This window comes from Typopeltis vanoorti, chromosome 2, assembly GCF_054136105.1.
Source record: "Typopeltis vanoorti isolate ZY-2024b chromosome 2, IOZ_Tvanoo_1.0, whole genome shotgun sequence".
In the NCBI taxonomy this organism is placed as follows: Eukaryota; Metazoa; Arthropoda; class Arachnida; order Uropygi; family Thelyphonidae; genus Typopeltis; species Typopeltis vanoorti.
The window spans coordinates 57,290,833-57,314,925 of NC_143550.1; the positions used below are offsets into that span (position 1 = coordinate 57,290,833).

General features: G+C 34.2%; 1 protein-coding gene across 4 annotated transcripts in view; it reads right to left on the minus strand.

Moving 5' to 3' along the window:
* Window positions 1-24,093, minus strand: part of LOC150109060 (uncharacterized) — a 339,899-nt gene that overhangs the window by 242,564 nt on the left and 73,242 nt on the right. For all 4 annotated transcript variants that reach the window (XM_090405164.1, XM_090405171.1, XM_090405179.1 and 1 more), the window contains exon 3: window positions 8,980-9,181. In XM_090405164.1, the coding sequence (XP_090261290.1) occupies window positions 8,980-9,181 (202 nt within the window). The remainder of the gene's footprint in view (window positions 1-8,979; window positions 9,182-24,093) is intronic.

The window sequence follows — 24,093 nt, forward strand, 5'->3', positions numbered from 1 at the left end:
ACTAACTAAATCACAATGGTTTTAGGTTCAGCTTATGTAATAATGAATGACAATGCTATATAACAACACCAATACAATCTTTTATGATGTCAGATGTCATTTCCCTATTTGTTAAACCTATAAGTAAGATCTATAGACTGAATGCTATGCACAGGAAAATTAAGATATGGAAATGATTGAAACCAAACCTCAAAACAGTGGTGATTTATTTGTTGTACTATCTGTAACATATGCTCGCATATAATTTCACTTCATTTTGCCATATTTGACTTATAAAAATATCTAATTTAAACCAAAAATTGAGATGACTCAACAAATATTAGTAGAAATACTAAATTTTATTAAATTTCACCAAGCCATACATTAATTATTATTTATTTTATTATATCAATCTGAATCATTTCACAATTTTTAGTTATAGTCCCACATACCAAATTAAATTACTGTCCGACCATGTTGAAAGTTTATTTTTCACTTAGAGTATAATAAATTTAGTTTAATCCTTTATCCAAGTGTGAGCAAACAAAGTTGCGCCTGAAAGTATCTTCAGGACTGGGTTAAGGTGGTACAACAAGGACACCTTAACCCAGTCCTGAAGATACTTTCATGCACAAACTTTGTTTGCTCACATTTGGATAAAGGATTAAACTAAATTTATTATATAGGTATTATATGCAAAGGCTCAACAAATGCACTCAAATGTGGTGAGTAGCTGAAGGATGGGAAAAAACAAATATTTTTTATTAGATATATGAAGAGCCAAAGGCTTCAATTCGCCGACATATGACTTGTTTAAGTTAAGGGATATTACATCCCATATCGTTTTTTAGCCGAATAAGAAACTCAAAGAGTTTCATGCCGAATATAGTAGAAACTATATAAAGTTCGGCGATTCCAAGCGTAAGCAAATACCTGGATACTGCAGCAACTGACCCTAAAGGTAGTGCAAGCTGAGGCAACTCATGTCTAAGGTGGAGCAAGCTCCGATCACTATTCTCGATCTATATTCGGCATGAAATTCTTTGAGTTTCTTATTCGGCTAAGAAACGATATGGGATGTAATATCCCTTAACTTAAACAAGTCATATGTCGCCGAATTGAAGCCTTTGGCTCTTCATATATCTAATAATTTATTAGGACACCTCTCGGCGGCAATACTCATAGAAGGGTTGCAAGTTCTGTTCACTACAAACTTGATATTAACTAGGTCTACCTACTCACTGATGAGACCTCAATAAAGGTTGAAACTGGTCTGGGTAGTGACCTTCTCTCATAATGTAGAACAGAAATACAGCTCCTAGGAGCTAAGTTCACATTATGGGTAAATATCAAGAATAGTGATCGGAGCTTGCTCCACCTTAGACAAGAGTTGCCTCAGCTTGCACTACCTTTAGGGTCAGTTGCTGCAGTATCCAGGTATTTGCTTACACTTGGAATCGCCGAACTTTATATATTTTCTACTATATTCGGCATGAAACTCTCTGAGTTTCTTATTCGGCTAAGAAACGATATGGGATGTAATATCCCTTAACTTAAACAAGTCATATGTCGCCGAATTGAAGCCTTTGGCTCTTCATATATCTAATAATTTATTAGGACACCTCTCGGCGGCAATACTCATAGAAGGGTTGCAAGTTCTGTTCACTACAAACTTGATATTAACTAGGTCTACCTACTCACTGATGAGACCTCAATAAAGGTTGAAACTGGTCTGGGTAGTGACCTTCTCTCATAATGTAGAACAGAAATACAGCTCCTAGGAGCTAAGTTCACATTATGGGTAAATATCAAGAATAGTGATCGGAGCTTGCTCCACCTTAGACACGAGTTGCCTCAGCTTGCACTACCTTTAGGGTCAGTTGCTGCAGTATCCAGGTATTTGCTTACACTTGGAATCGCCGAACTTTATATAGTTTCTACTATATTCGGCATGAAACTCTCTGAGTTTCTTATTCGGCTAAGAAACGATATGGGATGTAATATCCCTTAACTTAAATATTTTTTATTTAATAAAAAAAATAACTTCCTACATGAAAAACTTTAAGACAACATACATGGATCATCACTAATCACTTATATGGAACTCTCCAACTGACTTAATAGATTAACAGTAAGGTACATTTAAAAAAGTACCATCTTCCATAAAGAAAATAAATGATAAATGTAAGCCATTAGATTTATTTATATTATTAGGACTATATAATAATCTTTTTGTGATACTTGATAAAGATGCTAAATAAGGAATTTGCTCATATGTGGGATTTTTATGTTTTCCTATGGGCTTCTGTACTTAGTAGAGATGGCATATATGGCCAGACCAGATATTCTGGTTGATGATCCTTAATAAAGTTTTATGTTCCTCACTATGGACATGGGTAGTTCTTTCAGATTGTCCAAAATCAAGATAGGCTGCCACAAGTGCAAAAAAAAAAAAAAAAAAAGAATCTGATAGATGCCTGGGAAGCTAAGTAGAAGCTTATCTTTTGGTGAAGAAAGAAAGAAGAAAGGTGGAGATTTTTCTGACAGGATGAAATGCCACATAAAATGTGAGAGGTTTTAGAATCTCAGATATTCCTTTAACACAGAGAAGTGCAATGCAAGTAATTTCTTCTTGGGCAAAATCCTAAAACAAATGCTTTTAATAAAGTTTCGGTGAAGCCAATTTCCAAGAAAGATAATTGAGGTAATGTAACTTGTAATAAATCATCTGTAGAGCATAAAACATAAGCATGATGTAACAAGTAAATCTTAAATATTCCTAATTTTTGACTAGCATGATAGAGTAACTTTGCATAAATATAACGACCTGTGTGAGTATTCTTCCGAAATAATGAGAAAACTGATAACCAATTGTCTTTTTTATTTCTTTTTCTAATATGACCTACAGTAGGCAATGAGGTATACTTATCTTGGATAAGAAATTTTCCCGATTAGAACTATCCCAAATCACCAAGATGTCATCAACATACTGTACCAAATAGATCTGTTAGCTTACATTTATCTGCCATCTGGAACACAGTATTTTTTTTCTATCTGCTAATATTTCCTTTTGTTTCAATTAGAAATTTTACCATTTGTTACTGTATAATTAATTTTAATAATAATTAATTACTGCAAAAGGATATTAATTGGAAAACTAAATTTTTCCCAATTCCAAATTTCTTCTTCTTGGCTTTGCATGTTAGGCAACTGTTGGCCTGTAACGTTTTCAAGAGTTTAAACAGTCTTCTGCCCATCTCCTCCTCCTGGGCCTTCCTCTTGATCGGTGTCCCTTTGGTTTATATTTCCAGGCAATATTTGGTCATCTGTCCTCATTCATTCTTTTTACGTGGTTTTTCTAGTTCTTACTATAGTTTGAGATGTCTTCTGTTATGTTAATTATGGATAACTGTTTTCTTATTTCTTCATTTCTTATCTTGTCTATTCTTTTATAGTCTGCGAGTGGTCTTAGGATCTTCATTTCTGCAACTTCCATTTGTCTTTTATCTCGTTCTCCCCAAGTCCATTTTCACTGCCATATTTTAGAATTGGTTTGGCTATTATTTTATATAGTTTTATTTGGGTTGTTCTAGACATCTGTTTATTGAAGTGTTCTGTTCAAAGTTCCAATGACTGCTAGGAATTTTTGCTTTTTTTATATGCAATGTCGATTTCTCCATTGGGACTTATGTAATTTCCTAGATATTTAAAATTGTTCACTTATTCTGTTACTTCGTTGTGAATGACTAGTTTGCATCTTTTAATTTCTTTACTTTGAAATGCTATTGATTGTTTTATTTATTGAGATTTTCATGTCATACTGTTCTATTATTTTATTCAATTTGTGCAGATTTTTCTGTAACTGGTCTTCATTTTCAGAAAGAATAACTTGATCATCAGCATACAAAAGGCTGGTTAATTCTTTATTTCCTATTTTAATTCCTACGATTTTGTTTTTCCTCCACTCTCTTGAAATATTTTCCATATATATATATATATATATATATATATATATACTGAAGAGTACTGGTGATAATCCACTTCCTTGAATGAGACCTCTATTGGTTTTAATTTCAGTTGTTTCATTATTAATTTTAATATAGCTTTCTTCCATTATATTTGGTATTGCTTTTGTGGTTTGAGGTGAAGTTTTCAATTCATATAGTATACTGATTAATTTTATTCTGTTGATTTGATCGTATGCTTTCTCATAATCCAGGAAGGCCATATATGTTGACAGGTTAAATTCTATTCTTTTTTCTATAATTTGTTTGAGTATAAATGTAGGATCTGTGCAGGATCTTCCTTTCCTAAAGCTGCATTGTTCTTCTCCAATAATTTCCTCGGCCCATGGTGTTAATTTATTTTTAATTATATCTAGATACAATTATAGCATGTATTTAATAAGGATATTCCTCTGTAGTTTCTGCAATCCTTTCTGTTTCCTTTTTTGAATATGTTTATGACTATTGCTGTCTTCCATTCTTGTGGGATGTTTCCTTCTTCCCATATTCTGTTTAGGAATTTAATTAATCATAACTGAAATGATTTAGAGCTGTATTTGTATAGTTCTGAATTTATTCCATCTTCTCCTGTAGCTTTTCTATTTTTTAGTTTTTTCAATATTTTCTTTAGATCATTTAACTATATTGGTTCTTCATTTGTTTCTTGACTTAATACTTGTTTTATTTCAATTTGATTATTACTGTTTAGAAGCTGGGTCCATTCTTTTGTGGAGAGGGCCTTCTAATTGTAGATAATCCTTTGTTTCTTGAGTCATTTTTTAAATGATTTTATAGCTCTTTAGTCGAGGTCCATTCATGTCATGCTCTAATCTTGATACAAATTTTTCCCAGACTTGTCTTCTGACTTTCCTGGTTTCTCTTCTTGTTATTGCTCTGACTTTCCTTTTATATTCTATTTTGTTTCCTATTGTTTGACCATTTAAGGTATATTTCTTTTTTCTTTCTTATTAAAGATTCTATTTCTGAGTCCTTTGCTCTTTCTTTGCAGTTTTGTTCCATATTGTAATGTTTGTACGCATTATAATATGGTCAGTATTAAAACAATAAATTTGTATGTTTTACTATTTGTTTAATGTTTTGCCATTCATTTTCTATATCTGTATCTTCATTTATTTTCTTTGTACGATTTGTAGTTTTCTTTGATATAGTTCTCTGATACTATCTTGCTGTAACAGTTCTATCTTAAATTGCCCCTGCTTTCATTTTTGTGTTTCTATTTCTCTGGTTTGGATCTTAATAGTACTGATTAATAAATAATGGTCTGAGTCAATATTGCATCCTCTGTATACTCTGCAATTTCTTACCATCTTCTTTAGTTTTCCACCCACTATTATATAGTCAATGATACTTTCATATCCTCTGGCTTCCTATGTATATCTTTATGTTTAAAGAAATAGAGAACTTCATTCCAGCAAGGAGAATTTTTATAACTTGATCAGAGAAAGTGTTTAGATCATTCCAGATCATCCCACTTTGTACTGTTGTAATGCCAAAGAACATGAGGTTCATAATGCAGCAAAGTTAGAACTAAGACCAATATATCTTGTGAAGTGAAGTGAATCTGCAAGGATTTGGGAGATCTGCATTTTCATTCTTCAGCATAATCTTCTCTTCTTTGCTTGACTTTTTATCCAACTTCTTCTTTACAAATCATGGTCTCAGTGTCTTCCAGTTACAGCAAGAACTATTTCATGTCCCCACTCTTCCTAGATGTGGGAACATGAAAATAGTGGTAGCAAAAGTTTTCTAAAGTATTAGCAATGTGCAATCTAGTAGCTACTCTGTGGAATAGCCATTTTAAAAATAGATGCTTCACAGTCAGTCGTTGCTCGCTCTCTCTCTCTCTCTACTTGATGCGAGGTTAAATCTGAAACCAATTCACACTCAATTACAGTACACTAGAAGAAATAGGAAAAATTAACACATCTTGGCTCTTGAGTCCAAATATGGTTATTAGCCACTTCACGCTTCCATTAAGCAAACTGGTGCATTAAGTGATAATTCATCTACTACCTAGTGGTGCAAAGTATATAAATACTTTGCACCACTAGGTAAAGACAAAGTGTTACTGTATTTTATATAAAACAAGGAAATTTACAAATAAAAATAATAATAATAATAACATGGAAGATTTATAACTATAGAAAACGTTTAGAACTATTTATCAATATGAGCTTAAAACCCAGGTAACACAGTCCAACACAATTTTTGCTGACTTTTATATGAGACTTATTTTTTACTAATTTGGGTGCGCTGATTTCAAATATCAAAACCCATTTTTCTCTATCACGTCAGGTTTTTCCTCTATGGCATTTTCTTTTTGCTAATTTGTAAGTTTTTGATAGTTTTAAGGAGGCAGTACTATTTAGAGGATCAAAAAAATCGATTTTTTAATATTATTTTTAAAGTAGGTACTTTTAAAAATCTGTTCCTACCTTTTTATCAAGAAATTCTAAAAATTCCTGAAGATATAGCCTATTATTCAAAGCGGTGCGCAGATCAGAATCGGAGCGCTCGCTTGTTAGTAAACGAATAAATGCGTAAGAACCTGCAATGGCACGTACTGGCGCTTTGAATGCAAGAGAGGCCGATAATTAGATACATAACTACTTAACAATATTCATTAAAAATTACAAGAATATTTATAAAAAAATAGCAATTTTACTTACACGAGTTTCAGGGAATAAATTTTTGTTTGTAGCAATTTCTGCTGTGTGTTCTGTTTTGGCAATCCCTTTGAATACTCCAACAGTAGTCGGCCATCATGTGAGAATCCCATCTTCCTTGGTACCGATCTTCCATAGTTTTTAAGTCTTGATGAACTCTTTCGCCTTGTTCATCGCTTACAGCACCTAAACTCTTGGGAAATCTATCAAGATGACTGTATAGGAAATGAAGCTTTATGCTCATGCAACCTAGGCGCTGGAAATTTTCAAGCATTGTTTCCACTAGATCTTTGTAATCGCACGCTTTTTTTTGTTTCCAAGATAATTATTCGCAACCATCGTAAATGAAGTCCAGGCCTCTTTCTCAATTTCGTTCATAGAGTTGATGAAATTTGGGTCTCTCATTAAAGTTCTAATTTGCAGTCCATCAAATACACCGGCTTTAATTTTTTCATAACTAAGTGGTGGAAATTTTTCACATATGTACTGGAAACAGTCACCTTGTAAATCTAAAGCTTTAACATACTGCTTCATAAGACCTAGTTTGATGTGTAGAGGTGGAAAAATGATTTTTTCTCTGTCGATTAAAGGTTGATTTATAACATTCTGTTCTCCAACATTTAAGGATATTCTAAGAGGCCAATGTTTCTGACTCCAGTCTTGGTTTCTAGCTCGACTATCCCAGAAGCATAGAAAACATGGAAACTTTGTATATCCTCTTTAAAAGCCAAGTAAAAAGTCACCATTTTAAGATCCACACAGATGATCCAGTTATGGTCTGTATATTTTAATAACTTCAGAACCTTTTTAATGTCCTCATATGTTTCCTTTAAGTGGACTGAATAGCCAATAGGAATTGAGCCATATACATTCCCATTGTGTAGTAAGACACACTTGAGACTTCTGCTTGAACTGTTGATAAATAAACGCCACTCATTTGGATGATATTGTAAAACACTCATTTCAGTCAAACACTCATAACAATCTGACACACTGTTACAGTAAACAAACCCACACTCGTGTTTAAAATATTGTACAAGATTACTTTCCATGCTACGATAAAAAGTTATCTTCGTATCTTGCTCCAGTAAGTTTTTTCATTTAATCTTGAAGCTAACAATTCCGATGATTCCTTTGATAGGCCCAAATCTCTTACTAAGTCATTCAATTCCGCTTGAGTAAAACGTTGCAGTCCAGAACTAGAAATTAAATTTTCATTGTCTAAATCAACATCCGGATCTTGCTCCTCAAGAACATCTGGCATATCCCGATCATGCTCGTTCTCAGGTAAAGGAAGTCCTTTATAAATTGGCACGGCTATTTCATTGGAATGAGCAACTGGCCGAATTGCTGAGTCGAGATTTGGATACACAATTTTTTTCTTAGTCTTCTTATTATAACCAGAAGTCTGAACTAAACAAAAATAGCAATCATCTACATGATTTTTCGGTTCACGCCAAATCATTGGAATGCCAAAAGCTAATTTTTGGCATTTTCCCTTGTTCTACTGTCATAAATTTTCTACACATGACTTACACACTTTATTTGGAGCCCATGACTTGTCCTGATCTGCAATTTTTACGTCAAAGTATGCAAAGTACACTTTCTTAACGAAATCAGTGATATTTGTCCTTTGACTGGGAACAGTAAAGCTGCCACAAATGTAGCAGAAGGAATCTACACTATTGACACAATTTCGAGTAGTAGACATGATGTATTTTCTTCACTGCTGACTAACATGCAATTAACAAGACAAAAAAGACCAGAGACTTTATTGAAACGTTATAAGCACTCATCATACTTTCACGATCGATTAACGATTGACTGATTTTGATCGTTCTTTGTCTGCTATGACACATATAGCATTCATTTGTTTTAGGCAGTTGTCATCGCCTAAATGTATTAGGTCGGTTATTGGCCTCTCTCACATTCAAAGCGCCAGTACGTGCCATTGCAGGTTCTTATGCATTTATTTGTTTACTAGCAAGCGAGAGCGGTGAGCGCTCAGATTCTGATCTGCCCACCGCTTTGAATAATAGGCTATATCTTCGGGAATTTTTCGAATTTCTTGATACAAAGTTAGGAACAGATTTTTAAAAGTACATACTTTCAGAAAATTAGCAAAAAGAAAATGCCACAGAGGAAAAACCTGACGTGACAGAGAAAAATGGGTTTGATATTTGAAATCAGCGCACCCAAATTAGTAAAAAACAAGTGTCAGATCATAATCAGCAGAAAAAAATTTTTTTTTTTTTGTTGGCCAGTGTAATTATCAACTAAAATAACAATAATAGCATATTCTTCCTTACCTTGAGAATTTTTATTTTGGTCTAAGCTGCAACCTCCTTTTAATTGACCATTACAAAGATGTGTTTCCCCAAACTTGTTCCCTTTACTTTCTGCCATCTGATGGTATTTTTGATAAGTCTGAGTAGTAAATGAACTATTTTTATCACTTGGTGCAAAGTCAATATGTGACATAAGAAGTGTAGAATGAGAACCACCTACTACCTAAAAGAAAAGTTAAGACATGAGAATTCCATTATGTAAAACTGATATTTACTTAAAAAATATGCAATCAAATACTGTTTAGAATGAGAAAATCATATTTCTCAGAGAATAATACTTATGGATTAGAAACTTCAAAGTAATAGTACAATAATTAATTCTCAACTATGATGACTAATGCTAATCAAATAAAACAGTCAAATATTTGAGTAACAAAATAATTATTATGCAAGATATGGCAAGCAGCACATATAAAGAGAAGACTTTATGAGGCTGTTTTGCTAATTAAATTTAATGTCATTTGTTCAGTTCAGTGTTAATTTTGATGAAATATATGAGCAGGGTCTGCAATAAACAGATCCATTAAAGAGTTATAGCTCTATAATTGCTTATGTCCTCATTTACTACCTAATGCTGCAGTATACATATACTAGCCTTTCTCTGAGAGAATGCAGAAGCCATACCTTGATTTTCATCTAAGTTATATGACTTAAAGTTAATTCTGTTCCAGTATGATGATTTAATGTGTGTGTGTTGGGGGATATACTCAGGGCTATTGACAGTTTCCAATAAGAAGAAGATTTCATTTGCAACCTAATTGACTTGACCGAAGTTTGGCATTCACCATAGTGATCTGAACATCAGTTCCATCACTATTAAATACATGGCTGCAGTTTCAAAAATTGTAAGTGTGCATCTCAAGAAAAAAATGTCTATAATCTCTTTTACAAAACTCAACTATACAAATATTATTGAAGAAAAATTAAACAAATTGAAAACAAGAACCAAACCTTGGAGTCTCAGTGGCAAACTCTGAAGACATTGACTGATTCATCTAGGGAGGTATGTGGTGAAGTTGTCTGCAAGGAAAAATAAGAACATCATGGTAGACACAAGTTAAAGAAGTAGTCCTGGAAAAGAAGAAAGCATATTGAAAGTTCCCAGCAAATAAGTCAACAGATGCCCTAAAAGAATACACGAAAAATGTAAGAGAGTTAAGCTGTGGGAAAAAGTAGTTAAACAAAAGTCATGGGAAGGCTTTCGTAAGAATATAGAAAATAAATATCAGGAAGGCAGCAAAATGTTCTGGAGGCTATTGAAGAAGCTTAGAAATGGAGGAAAGAGTACTGTAAAAGGAATCAGGGATGATAAAGGTGACATGAAAATTGAAAATAAAGATATCCTAGATGTTTGGAATAATTAATTTGAAAGACTGTTCAATGAACCAAGCAGTGACAGAACCATACTAGAAAAGTTTCAAGAGGAATGCAAAGAAAAGTACATTTCAATACTTGAGGTAGAAAAAGCATCAAAAATTTGAAATGTGGAAAGACAGCTGGAGTAGATGATATTCAACCAGAAATGCTTAAGTATGGAGGTATAAAAGCTTTGCAGTGTAGCTTTTATACCTCTGCACTGCATAATTCAGAGGGCCTGGTCAGAAGGTCAAATTCCCAATGATTGGAATAGGGATCTCATAGTACCCATCTATAAAAAAGGAAATAAAAATGAATGTGAGAATTACAGAGCTCTACTAAGTGTTCCAGGTAAGATTTATGCTTGCATAAATCTTACCTGGAAAAGAGGTTGGAAAGATTGTGGAGAAAAACAAGCTGGGGTCAGGCTAAATAGATCATATTTTTACTTTATGATAAATAGATGAGAAATTGTGGGAATATGACAAGGTGTTCAGAGTAAAGCTTTAGAAAACACTGCAAATATATGGGATGAATGGAACCACACAGAGCAATACATAGTCTATATTTAAGTTGACTATGTATTGCTCTTATTCATCATCTATATGGATCACATTATGAAAGAAAGTGGTATCAAGTCTGATATTTGAATTGGTGATGTCAAACTTAGCTCTTTCTTTTATGCAGATGATGATGTACTCCTAAATGCATTAAGTGCAAGTCTCCAGGATTCACTAACTAAATTTAATAACAGCTGTAATTAATTTGTCATGAAAATAGACAGGAGCATAGAAAACTTCAGCGGTATTCTGTAAGGAGATCCTATATAAAAAGTAAAATATTTCATCTATTTAGGCACAGTTTTTAGTGAAGATTGCAGGTTAAATCTGGAAATAGCAACAGAATAAGCAAAGTTAGTATGGTGGGTAGCCAGCTAAATAAATTTCTATGGAATAAGGGAGAAATTATCAAAACACTAAACTAACAGTATACAAGACAGTGTTCAAGCCAATTTTAAGTTATGGATCTAAGAGTTGGGTTAGAAATAAAGTACTTGATCAAAGACTCGAGACAAAGATATGAGGGATCTGAGAAAAATTAGTGGAGTGAACCGATGGCCTCAATGGCAGAATCATATTAAAAATGAAGATGTTAGAACTTGACATTATTAGCATTCAAGAATGTGTCAGCAGAGCTAACTAAGGTGGTATATGGCTACTCAAATAGAATGGGTGAAGGAAGGTTAGCAAAACAGATTTGATGCCAAGATGGCAGGAAAGAGACCCAGAGAAAGACCAAGGTCTAGATGGAATGGTCAGAAGTGCCTTAGAAGCGAAATGTTAGATATGACAATATTGGAGTGCTCACAAGTAATAGATTGATTTAGAGGAAAATTGTTGATAGGAGATTAATGATAATGTAAACTTAATCATGTAGTGCTGTCACAGTAACCTGAACACTCTTCGGAGGTAAATATCAGGGAATTGATGATGATGATAACTTCTTTTAGGCTAGGATGCAGGCTAAAAGAAGTCTGCAGTCTAAAAGAGGCTGCAGACTTCCTGATGCAGTCAACAACAACTAATTTTGTTGCATTTGGAGGAGGAGGATGATATTTGGTTGCAAGAAACTGCTAAAGATCTGGGAGACTAGTATCCTCTGTGAAATGCACAAACAAGGCTGGCCAACTTGAACTTCACTCAGAAGGCACAGTCAAGTTATTAGAACATCACCTAGAAGTGTCTAACACCTTCTTATGACTTGTCCTCATTCCATAGAATGCAGATTCCTCTATAATGCAGTTTTTCATGCAAGACTTCAAGCTGTCTTCTCAGTCTATCATGATCACCTATCTTATAGTTCCATGTACTGTATATCTTTTTTATATATATATATTCAAATCTATTACACAATCTACAACTTCCCAAATTAAAACTGTATGATCACACTCTAAACATGGAGGCAAAAACATTTACCTTGTCAGTGTGTGTAAGAGAGAGAGAGACTCAGATGCTATTACCAGATCCAATATTCCTGAACTAGGGTGCTTAAGGATCAAAGCTGGATAACTGGGAGGAGACCTCTATATAGCATTCTTTAGAATGTGGAGAACTGACCAGTGCTTCTGACCTAATGTCTAATCCTCACCTTCTTGTGGTGCATCTTGTTAGTAGATATATACCTGGATACTGAAACAAGGAGATGGGGGTGTCCATCTGGGATTTAGCCAACCAAATTGTATTCTTATTGGCTTAACCAAAATACAAACTGACAGTACAACATGGCAGACTTTTTCATGCAGCTAGGCCATCCCAGTTAAATAAAGCCCCACTGTTTTAATCAAAGAACAAGGGCAACAGTGAAAATTAAGCTACTGGAACAGACTCCAATTCACCATCAGCAAAGTTCAAGTTTGGTACTATTAAGAGAGAAGAAATGGAAGAAAAATTGATAAGTACGAAATTGACAAGTTTGGATGTTACATCTCTATTCACTAACATTTCTGTGGAAGAAGTTTTCAACATTTTAGGAAGTTTGTTTCCGCAAGATATCACTTCCATGTTCCGTCATTGTTTAACATCAAACTTTTTCTTATGGAATAAAACCATATATCAGCAATTGACTGGCCTTGCAATGGGTAGCCCTCTCTCACCATCTTGTGCTGATCTTTTAATGGAGGATCTTGAAAGTAAAATTTTATCTTAAGTAGAGACCCTAAACCCACAGTATGATGGAGATATGTAGATGATATTTTCATTGTTTGGAACCACAAAAAAAGGACCTGTTTGATTTTCTAAACAAGATCAACTCATTACACCATACAATCAAATTCACTCTAGATCTTGAAAAAGATAAGCAATTATCATTTTTGAACACCCTAATTAAGAAGTAAATGAATGGTCGTTTCAGCATCTTAGTTTACTGAAAACCCATAAATACAGGATGTTATTTGCACTTCAGCTACTCCCATCACATTTCTCAGAAATTTAGCATTGTACACATGCTAAAAAAGTGAGCTTTCCGCATTACAACAATCTTCAAGATGAATTATCTCTGATATCTCACCATGAATGGCTACCCTCGAAGACTCGTCCACAAGATACTTTTCTCTGACCTCCCCAACAAAGACAATGGGACGACATGGAATATTTCTACAATCGTCATTCCATACATGGGGACAGCTTCTAATAAGGTTGCAACTCCTCAAACCCCATAGAATAAGAGTGTCTTTTAAACATACAGAAATAAGTTTTAAAACAGGTATACCGTGAGTAGACATATCGATACAAAATTAATAACGGAAAAAACTCACATACAAAGATTATTTAATAGTATAATTTTCGCCTGTGTGTCACAGGCATCTTCAGTACATTAAGCTCAAATTAAACAATAACTGACAATTCCAAAAAGCGCCACCTAAGTAGCTGATGTAAGATAACTAAAAAGGTCAATAACTTTCCTAAAAATAAAAAAAAATAAAAAATAATAATAAATAAATTTTAAAAAAAAATCAATACAATAAAAAGTTAGGAAAGATTAGCTGATTTGTAAAGTACTATCTCCCATAAAGGGGATAGACGTAAGCCATCGGATCTGTTTAAGTTAGGAGAATGAAGTAGAGTTTCACATGTTTCTTCATAAAGGCGTTCCATGAGAAACTGACTTTTGTGAAGAACTCGTCTTTCTCCAATGAACTCTGTGTCTAGTGAAGATGGCATGTTCTGCAAGTCCAGACTTTTCAGGTTTAAAGTATTCAATATAAGATTGGTGTTCTTCTAGCCGAATAGAGGCAGATCTTCCCGTTTGTCCGAAATAAGATAATCCACAAGAGCACGGAATCTGGTAGACACCTGGATGATTAAGATGTGGAAGCTTGTCCTTAGGAGAAGTGAGAAAGGTGGAGATTTTTCTAAACGGTCGAAAGGCAACATAAACAGTCTGGACTTGCAGAACATGCCATCTTCACTAGACACAGAGTTCACTGGAGAAAGACAAGAGTTCTTCACAAAAGTCAGTTTCTCATGGAACGCCTTTATAAAGAAACATGTGAAACTCTACTTCATTCTCCTAACTTAAACAGATCCGACGGCTTACGTCTATCCCCTTTATGGGAGATAATACTTTACAAATCAGCTAATCTTTCCTAACTTTTTATTGTATTGATTTTTTTTAAAAATTTATTTATTATTATTTTTTATTTTTTTTTATTTTTAGGAAAGTTATTGACCTTTTTATTTATCTTACACCAGCTACTTAGGTGGCGCTTTTTGGAATTGTCAGTTATTGTTTAATTTGAGCTTAATGTACTGAAGATGCCTGTGACACACAGGTGAAAATTATACTATTAAATAATCTTTGTATGTGAGTTTTTTCCATTATTAATTTTGTATCAATATACAGAAATGATTAGACAACTCTTAAGATCTCTAAAAGATGGCCATCCTTTCTTCAAATACGCTGGAGTTTACAACATACCTGCTCGTGCAGTTTAAATTACATCGGCCAGACTTCAAGAAGCCTTGAGATTAGACAAAGGGAGCACATTGGAGACGTTAATAACAATAGAGAAGAAAAATCGGGTTTATCCTTTCATTTCTCAAGCACTAACCATATCATAGAGTGGGGTAAAAGTACCATTCCTTACATAGAGGAGGATTTCCGCTCCCAAACTATTAAAGAAGCCACAACAGTTGCCCGTTCGGTACAAAACCTTAACAGGAACCAAAGATTAATCTTACCCAAGATCTGGAAGACCCTCATTAGATCTCTAAATATACAAGAACTGAATTATAGTGCCAATTATAGAATCGTTCCTAAATAACAAGTGAAATCATACACGTGCTATGCATGTATTGTACGGGTTCTGTGTTGTCAAATATAATTGGAATCGGTTGATTTATAGTCTGTAACAGTTTTTAGCTTTAAGTGCCTTATATCAGTTATGTACCCTGAAGATGCCAACAGCCTCAGTTGGTGAAACTAATTGGTATAACATAGTTATTCTAAAAAAATACTTGATCAATAAATCCCAATAGAAGTCAATTCCATAGTTTTAGTGGTCAAGAAAATAACGTTTTAATGTAAAAAAACAAAGTTTGCACATGAAGTTTCTTCATGACTAGACTACTTCTCATTAATTGCCATAGAATCCCATAACACACATCCGAAAGTATGTATATAATGCTATGCATTAGGGGAAGTCACATATATCTAGCCCCTTCCCATCATATGGGAAGGGTCTAGATATATGTGACTTAATCATTACTTCATCCTTGGTATCTCTTCTGTGTCTGGTCCCACTGACAAAACCAAAATAAAGGTCAAAACCAGTCTGCTTAGTGGCTCTTTCAATAATGCATAGCATTATACACACATGAAAGGATGTGTGCTTTGTATTATGGAATACTAAGGAAATTAATGTAACTCTGCCTGAAGTTGGTTACTCTGAGTAATGATCACTTCAGCCAGTCCCAAGCCTGAATAAAGGAGGAGGGTTGTGCATTGGGCTAGCAACCCAATCACATAAAAAATTTTTATGCTACGAATCCAATACAAATGAAACCTTGGAATAGTACTCAATGGCAATAGACCTGGAATGAAAGAAAGGATATCATTGGATTACGAAATAAGCAGAAAAATAAGAATAAAATAAGAAGAGATAACAAAATAGTAACATGGAATGTAATAACAATGAAACAAATAGGAAAGATGAATGAAGTTGCTAACAAAACGCTGAAATATGAAACAGATCTCATTGCTACAAGAAATGTGATGGCAAGGACAGGGGAGAATTGATAAACATTATAGTATTATTTATAGTGGTCCCAATGAACGAACTGGTCAGCTGTGCACTGGTTTCATATTAAGCAAGGAAATACAGAAAACTATGTCAGAATATGAAGCTATTAATGACCACATATGTAAAATAACACTAAAAGGAAAATTTAGAAACATTACTATCATTTCAGCTCATGCACCAACCGAGGAGAAATTGATGAAGATAGATTTTATGAGCAAATTGAAGTTTGCTGTAAGACACAAACGAATGATATTCCATTAGTCATGGGAGACTTTAATGCTAAGATTGGGAAAGAAGAAAATCAAAAGCAAGTGGCAGGAATATTTATGTTACATGATAAAAACAAAAATGGTGATTTACTGATGCAATTTGCAATCAGAAACAAACTGTTCGTAAGAAATACATCATTCGCACATAAAGCAATCCACCTGGTAACTTGGAGGGTACCAGGCATGAATGACATAAACCAGATTGATAATGTTTTAGTCTCAAGATGTCACTTCTCCTCTGTCATTGATGTCAAGAGTGTAGAGGCCCTAATTGTGACAGTGATCATTATTTAGTGAAAATGATTATAAGAGAAAGATCATCAAATATAAATCATATTGGTGGAAAGATGTAATGGAAGTTAAGAAACACCAAGATAACTTGAAAGCCAAATTAACCAAAACTGAAATTGGCATAGATGATAAACTTAATAGCATTGATGGAAAATGGAATAGTCCTAATTTAACATGTCATGTTAAATTAGGACATCATTTTTACTGTAACAAAACTACCTATATGAAAGAATGTTTCTCTGATGTTGTCAAATAGAATATAGCTTTGATGTAGTTAATTTATTTTATTTCATTTTATTTCATTTATTTATTGTAATTTTTTTAATTGTTAATTTTATTTTCACTAGAGGTCAGACCAGTAGAATAACCATTGGTCAAATCATTGTCTCTTCAGCATCTATGTGAAATGTAATTTAGCTTATCTCTGTGTGTATATATATATGTGTGTGTGTGTGTATACTCCAGATGATGACCTTAATATGAAGGTCGAAACGTCAGGGAATTAAAATAATTATTTATGCTGTTGGTACACTCTCCCTTGATGAGTCCTTGGACTCCCTGGAGGTGTCAAATAATAATAATAATATAACACGGTTGTAGAGTCCATAATTTGTGTAAAATGAAATCACAAGTAACAACAGTTCCATTTGTATCCATAATGGGCAGTTGGTTTTTGAGCCTCTGTAGCTCAGTCAGTATAGACTAAGCCCTTTGGTTGGAAAGACCTGGATTCGATTCCCGTCCATGATGTGAGGAACCTTTATCTGGTCTCTTTCGATTAAAGGTGAGTTAGCCAATCTCATACAGAGGTAGAGGATTTTTCACCCGGAAGCTTGGGTTTTTCGTCCCTCAGAACAGGCAAAACCGGCCTGTGAACACACACACACATACATGGATCTACAGTCATAAAATATATATACTTAATCCCTCACTAAGAGGACTCGATCAGTCCTAAGGGGCGGTCGAGGAACGGGGGAAGCCCCACATGAATAAATAAAATAAAGTTGGTTTTTGCTCTCTTATATTCTGCACATTTAATAAGATTTGTATCAGGAAGTGAGGGGCTTGCAAGTACTAGAACTGAATTTCATACTCTTGGCTTAATATATTTTCCTCCTTCTAGAAGACCTATGGAACTGAGTTGCTGCTGCCATCATAGGCTATACATGAAGTTGCAGCTAAACATGTTTACAGGTTAGAGTGAATATCAAAGGCATGGGAACCTTTTTTTTCCCCCCTCAACAAATAGCTTCTCAGATCATGACAGAAAAGCCAGGAGATCGATCTATAGAAGCAATATAGTGCTAAATCAAAAATCTCATGCTGCTGTCTTCTCTAAAAATCCACAGTGGTGGCTAATGAATAAAACTTCCACACTGCCACCAACAGGATTTGAATTCCCACCTTCACATGAATGTAGCAGACATTTATCTACCAGTCATTCACTGTGAAGAATTTATGAGAAAAAATGCACACTGGGTAATTACTTTACTTATAATTATGAAAATGATACTTGACATATCGACCTCTGTATTGAGGTCATTATCAGAAAAACATACATATGCACAGGACACAAACTACATGACACTACACAAAAGATAAATTTAAATACTTTGTTAATCATTTATCCTAGCCTGATCTCTGGTAAAAGAAATTATTATTATTATTCTTATTAAATGACTCTTCCAGGAAGTCCAAAGACTCATCGTGGGAGGACACTCTACTTCACTAAATACATCTCACCCTCTCCACTACACTTATTTCTCCTACTACAACACTACTACCATCAATCAACACCATCCACGGCCCATTATCACCAACAACAGTACTTTTTTTTGTCTGCAAATTACAAGTGTTCTGAAGGCTGATTTGTCTGTATGTGGGATGAAAATCCCGAGTTTCCAGGAGAAAAACTCCTGCTACCTCCATATGAGATCAGCTAACTCACCTTTGAAAAAGCCCATATAAGATACACGTCACAACAAGAATCAGACCCAAGTATTTTCCAATCGAAGGACACAATGCTCCACTGTTCTTCCAGTTGCGCTACAGAGGAACCCTATTAATATATAAAAAGGAAATAACAACCATAATAGAGAAGATGAAAAGTGGAAAGGTATGTGGCAATATTAATAACAGAAATTCTTAAGACAACTAAAGAAGCTACTGAGAAATTAAAAGTGATCTTCAACAATGCTAAAAACTGACAAGTTACCCAGACAGTAGAAAGAAGCAATGATAGCTATAATTCAAAAGAAAGGAGACCTCACTGATGTGAAAATTGGAGGGAAATTGTCTACTGTCAGTACCTCCAAAAATTTTCTGTAAAATATTGATAAATAGGATTAAAACTAAAATAGAAAAGATATTAAGGCATGAACAACTTGATTGTAGAATAGGTGGGAGTACTGTAGATCATATTGTACCTTAAGGAAAATTACTGAACAAAGCATAGAATTCAGAAGCTCATTATACTTTTTTTTTAATTTATAATTCAAAATTTTATAAATTTTGCCAAAGATTTGACAGCATTGACAAATACTATAGATTATTATGAGAAGCTAAGGAATTCCTGACAAATATATAAGAATAATAAGAGGAATGTATAAAGGAAGTAAAAATTGTGTTATTACATAGCAAATATCAGACTAGTTTGGGTTAAGGACTGGTTGTGTAATTATTGTTTAATATAGTCACTGAATTAAATTGATTCATATGTCACAGCTAGATTATTCAAATGCCAAAGTTTTGATATAATCAAAACTGATATATGGGCAAAATCAAAATCATCATGCAAAAGAGCTGAAAAGTCTGATCTAAAACAAAAGTTCTTAAATTGAACAGCAAATGTCACAAAGAAATTAAAATCAATCAACATGCAGTATAAGAAATTAAGAACTTGATAAACGTGTGAGCATAGGTTGATACTAAAGGTGGAATTGACAGAGATATAATGCAAAGATTGACAAAAGGAAATACTGCTTTCCAAAAACTGAATAATATATGGAAATCATCCAAATAGTATAATAAAACTAAAAGAAAGATCATCAATAGCTATGTTAAGGCTGTATTATTAAATGGATCCAAGACCAAAAAAAGAAGCTAAATTAAATAGTTTTCAAACAAAATGTTTGTCTAAAATATAAAAATTTTAGCGCCAACATACAACAAGCAATGAATTATATAAACTGACTCAGTAAAAAAGCATCACCAGTGAAATAAAAAAATGCAGATGGAAATGGATTGGACAAGTACTGAAAATGGACAGTAGAGAGATTCCAAGAGTAGCTTTAAGCTTTGACATGGATTCTGGAAGGAAAAATGAAAAGGGAAAAGCCTAAATTAACTTGGCAGAGAATGGCTGGCTGGAAGAGAAACGGAATTAATTGCATAAGACGGAAATATCTGGAAGAAACAGATCTCGGCTTATATGCCATGAGGCACAAAGATAAGTAACGATTTAGCAATTTTTTTTTTTGTTTGTTAGAACTTCATGTTTATATACTGTAGAATTTAAACATTCTGATATTTTGTTAGCCTGTAAGAATTTTTTTTTTTTTGTTTTTCTCGGTATTATACTTTCACTGTTAATTATTATTCCCAAGCATTTATATTCTAAAAAAAGTAAATGCCTGTTCTGATAGTTTTACATTTAGTTCTTATTTACAACTTACTGATTCTTTAGCAATCACCATTGCTTTTGTTAGATCTATTGATATTAATGTATTAAAATTACTGCACATTTGCTCTATTTTCATGTCTCTGCAGAAAACTATGAAATTGATGGATACATTGGGTTGATACTATCATCATCATCGTCAAATCATCAATTTTACATGCAGTGCTGTCACAGTCTTGTACATACCTTAGGGTACACATGAAGAGCTTATATTGTCATCAACTTTCTATCTACAATTTTCCTGCAAATTTGTTATCTGTCAGGACTTCAATATTGTCACATTTTATATTTCATATGCCTAATTGCATCAACCCAACTGGATCTTAGTTTTCCTCTAAGTCTTTATCCTGCCATCCTAGAATCAAACACCTATCTTGATATATTCCATGTCATGTTTATAGCTGAAATGCTTTATTTGTTCTATGGGTTTCCCATTCAGGTCTCTTTTGATTAAAGGCGAGTTAGTCAGTCTCATACAGAGGTAGAGGATTTTTTCACCAGGAAGTTTTGGGGTTTTTTTTGTTCCTATTTTCACAGTTTTTTCAGTCTTTTTATATTTGATTTTCATGCCAAATTTTTTAACATTTGAGCTGAAAATAACATCTCCAATTGTGATATTAGGTTGTGTGCCACTTTCCTTTATAATGTGATACAGAGATGATAACAATGATAATAATAAGGTGAAATACCTTTCGGCAACTCGTACAGGTAAATATGACTTCTCCATTGCTTCGACCTTAGTATCATCACCTCTGAGTCTGGCTCCCACTGACGAGACCTCAATAAAGGTCGAAACCGGACTGGGTAGTGGCCCTTCCCTTAATACATAGCATTATACATGTCCGCAAGGATGTGCTTTGCATTATGGGAGATACTAAGATTAAGTAGTGATGAGAGAGCTTGGTCCACCTTTACCATGAGTTGCCTCAGTCCTGAAGATACTTTAGGTGCAAACTTTGCTTGCTTACACTTGGAAAAGGGTTAAACTAAATGTATTATTAGAGATGATAACAGTGGAGACAATGTGCACCTTTGTCTACGTGATTTTACATCAAAATATTTTCCTACATTTTTTTCAATGCTAACTGCTGACTTTTGTAGCTCACTGGAAGTGGTGTTTGAACTCCTCAGTACTAAACCGCCTGAAGATAGACTTAAGTTCAAGTCTAGTCACCAATTAGTTTCACTGCAGGTCACTTAAATCAGTGATAGCCTTGGGCCATCTATCTCTGATTGGTTACCAGTGGCGATTGAACTGCCCACCCAGTCTCCAAAAGTTAGACAGGACTAAAATGGCCTTGCCTGTTCTCTATAAGGGAATAAAAGGCATTAACTGATTTTTTTTTTTACTTCAAAATTATGTAAAGCTCTACATAATGTCTCATTCACACTGTAGTGAACAGTTTTTCTCTTGGCATCTATAAAACTTAAGGGAAAATGTAATCCTGACAACTTATATTTAGCCAGATTCCCCCCCTACACACACACACTTGACTTGTTCTCCAAGTTTCTTTCACAGTTTTTCTTAGACTCTTACTAAAGTATGCTTGCATACCTGGGATACTCAGTATGGAAACTCCTCTGAAATACCCATGCATAAAAAATAGTAAAAAACAGAAATGAACATTCGGTTTCATTTCTCTTTTTATAGATGGGTATTAGAGGGTATCATAAAGGCTCTACTTCAAACATTCAGAATTTGGCCTTCTGAATAATGTAGTGCAACCACTGTGAAATAAATATGATCTAAATAGGTTGGCTTTCCATATTTCAGGTTTTTGATAACTTTTTTTTTTTTTAATCTTAAATGCCGATACGTACTCCTGATTACATTCTGCTTAAATATTTTCTATCATCATTCTGCCACTTCTTGTTACATTTAACAACCTTTAATTACTCCAACCATCTGGAATATCTTTATCTTCAATCTTCATGTCAACTTTTTCATTTCTGATTACTTTTACACTACACTTTCCTCACTTTAAGCTTTTTTTTTTTTTTCGATACCTTAAAAAACATTTGCCACTTTCTGGATATTAATCTTCTGTATTCTTATAAAAGTCTTTCCATAATAATATAGAAATGTGAGAAGTAGTCTATGAGTGAGGATGTGAAGGAGTTGTTAGATGAAGCAAAAATGACAATGAGAAGGTAATGATTGTAAGTCTCCTGCTAATAGGAGCTAATTGAGAAGGAGGGCATTGATAGCAAACAAATCAATATGCAGATTGTGCAGAAGGAATGATGTGGGATTTGTGAACCTACAGTCTGAGTCTAACAGAAAGAAGGATTTGAATAATGCTGACAGACTGTAACTAAATGATTTTGATGTTAGGTGTCTAGAGAGTTGTTCACTGAGCATGCTGAAGCACAAATTCAGGAAAACTTAAGCAATAAGAGTGGATGCAGGTGATTGTGTGTGTGTGTGTGTGTGTGTGTGTGTGTGTGTGCACGCACAAAGGCACCAATGAGACGAGTGAGTGAGTGTTAGAATGACCAACATGGTAGAATTTAGTCTCTCAAGCAAAAATTTTGAACAGGGTATTCAGGAAGTAAAGGAAAGTTGGAGAACTAAAGGGATGCTAGTTTCTATATACTAATGCCAGAAGTATCTGCAACAAGAGGGAGGAATTCTTGGCATTGGTTAATGCAACCTTGCCAAAAGTTAAAGGTATTAATAAGACTTGGCTAACAGCAGATGATTAGTTAAAGGGATAGAATTTGAAGGGCTTAGTATTTTCAGGGAAGATAGAATGGGGGAGGGGGGAATGCTGATGACAGTGGATGAACTGCAGCTAAAAATAATAGGAAATAGGTGGGAGGGTGTGTGCTCATTTTATGCAATCTGGTGTGAGATCAAGACCAATAAGACAAAACACAGCTGATTGTTGCTATAGGTCAAGGGGTTCCATGGAAGATCTGGAAGACATGCATCAGCAAATTAGTATGAGTGCAGGTCGAGTGATTATTATGGGGGATTTCAACTATGGTGACATAGACTGGAAGGAAGAAAGATCATAAGGCAGGAAGGAAGTGGAATTTATACACCCACTGATAGATAATTACTTAAGAGTTTTAGACCTGGTTATAGGATCAGAAGAGATATCCATAACCAAGGTGGTCACATTGCCTCCATTTGAGGAAAGTGACCAGGTCATCTTGACTTAGGAGATTGTAAAACATTAGAAAATATTCTGTCAAGAAGAGAGTACATGTGGAATGAGAAGGCAGTTGATTATGACAAACTTGGGAGGAAGCTTAAAGCTGTGACATAGCATAAAACACTACGAGGGAAGGATGTTAGTAGTGTAAGGGAGATAGTTAAGGGACATCTAGAAGAAGCAATATTAAATTGTATAAGGTAAAGAGGAACAATCAGGTAGTAGTAGTTAGATGGACGAATAATGTCATTAAGCATGAGCTTCAGAAAAGAAAATGCTGTGAAGGATATATATAAGGAGAAAAGTGGCCAGCAAACTCAATGAACCATACAAAGGTCAAGCAAGAAAGGTGACCAGTATGGTAAGGAGGCAAAAATCAGTTTATGAGAAGTAACTAGCCAAGCAGACCAATGGAAATCTTAAAGAGTTTTTTCATTATGTGACAAGTAAAAGGAAGAATGAATATGGAGGAATAACCTTAATGAGTGCTGATGGTCACAAGATGACAGAAGCAGATAA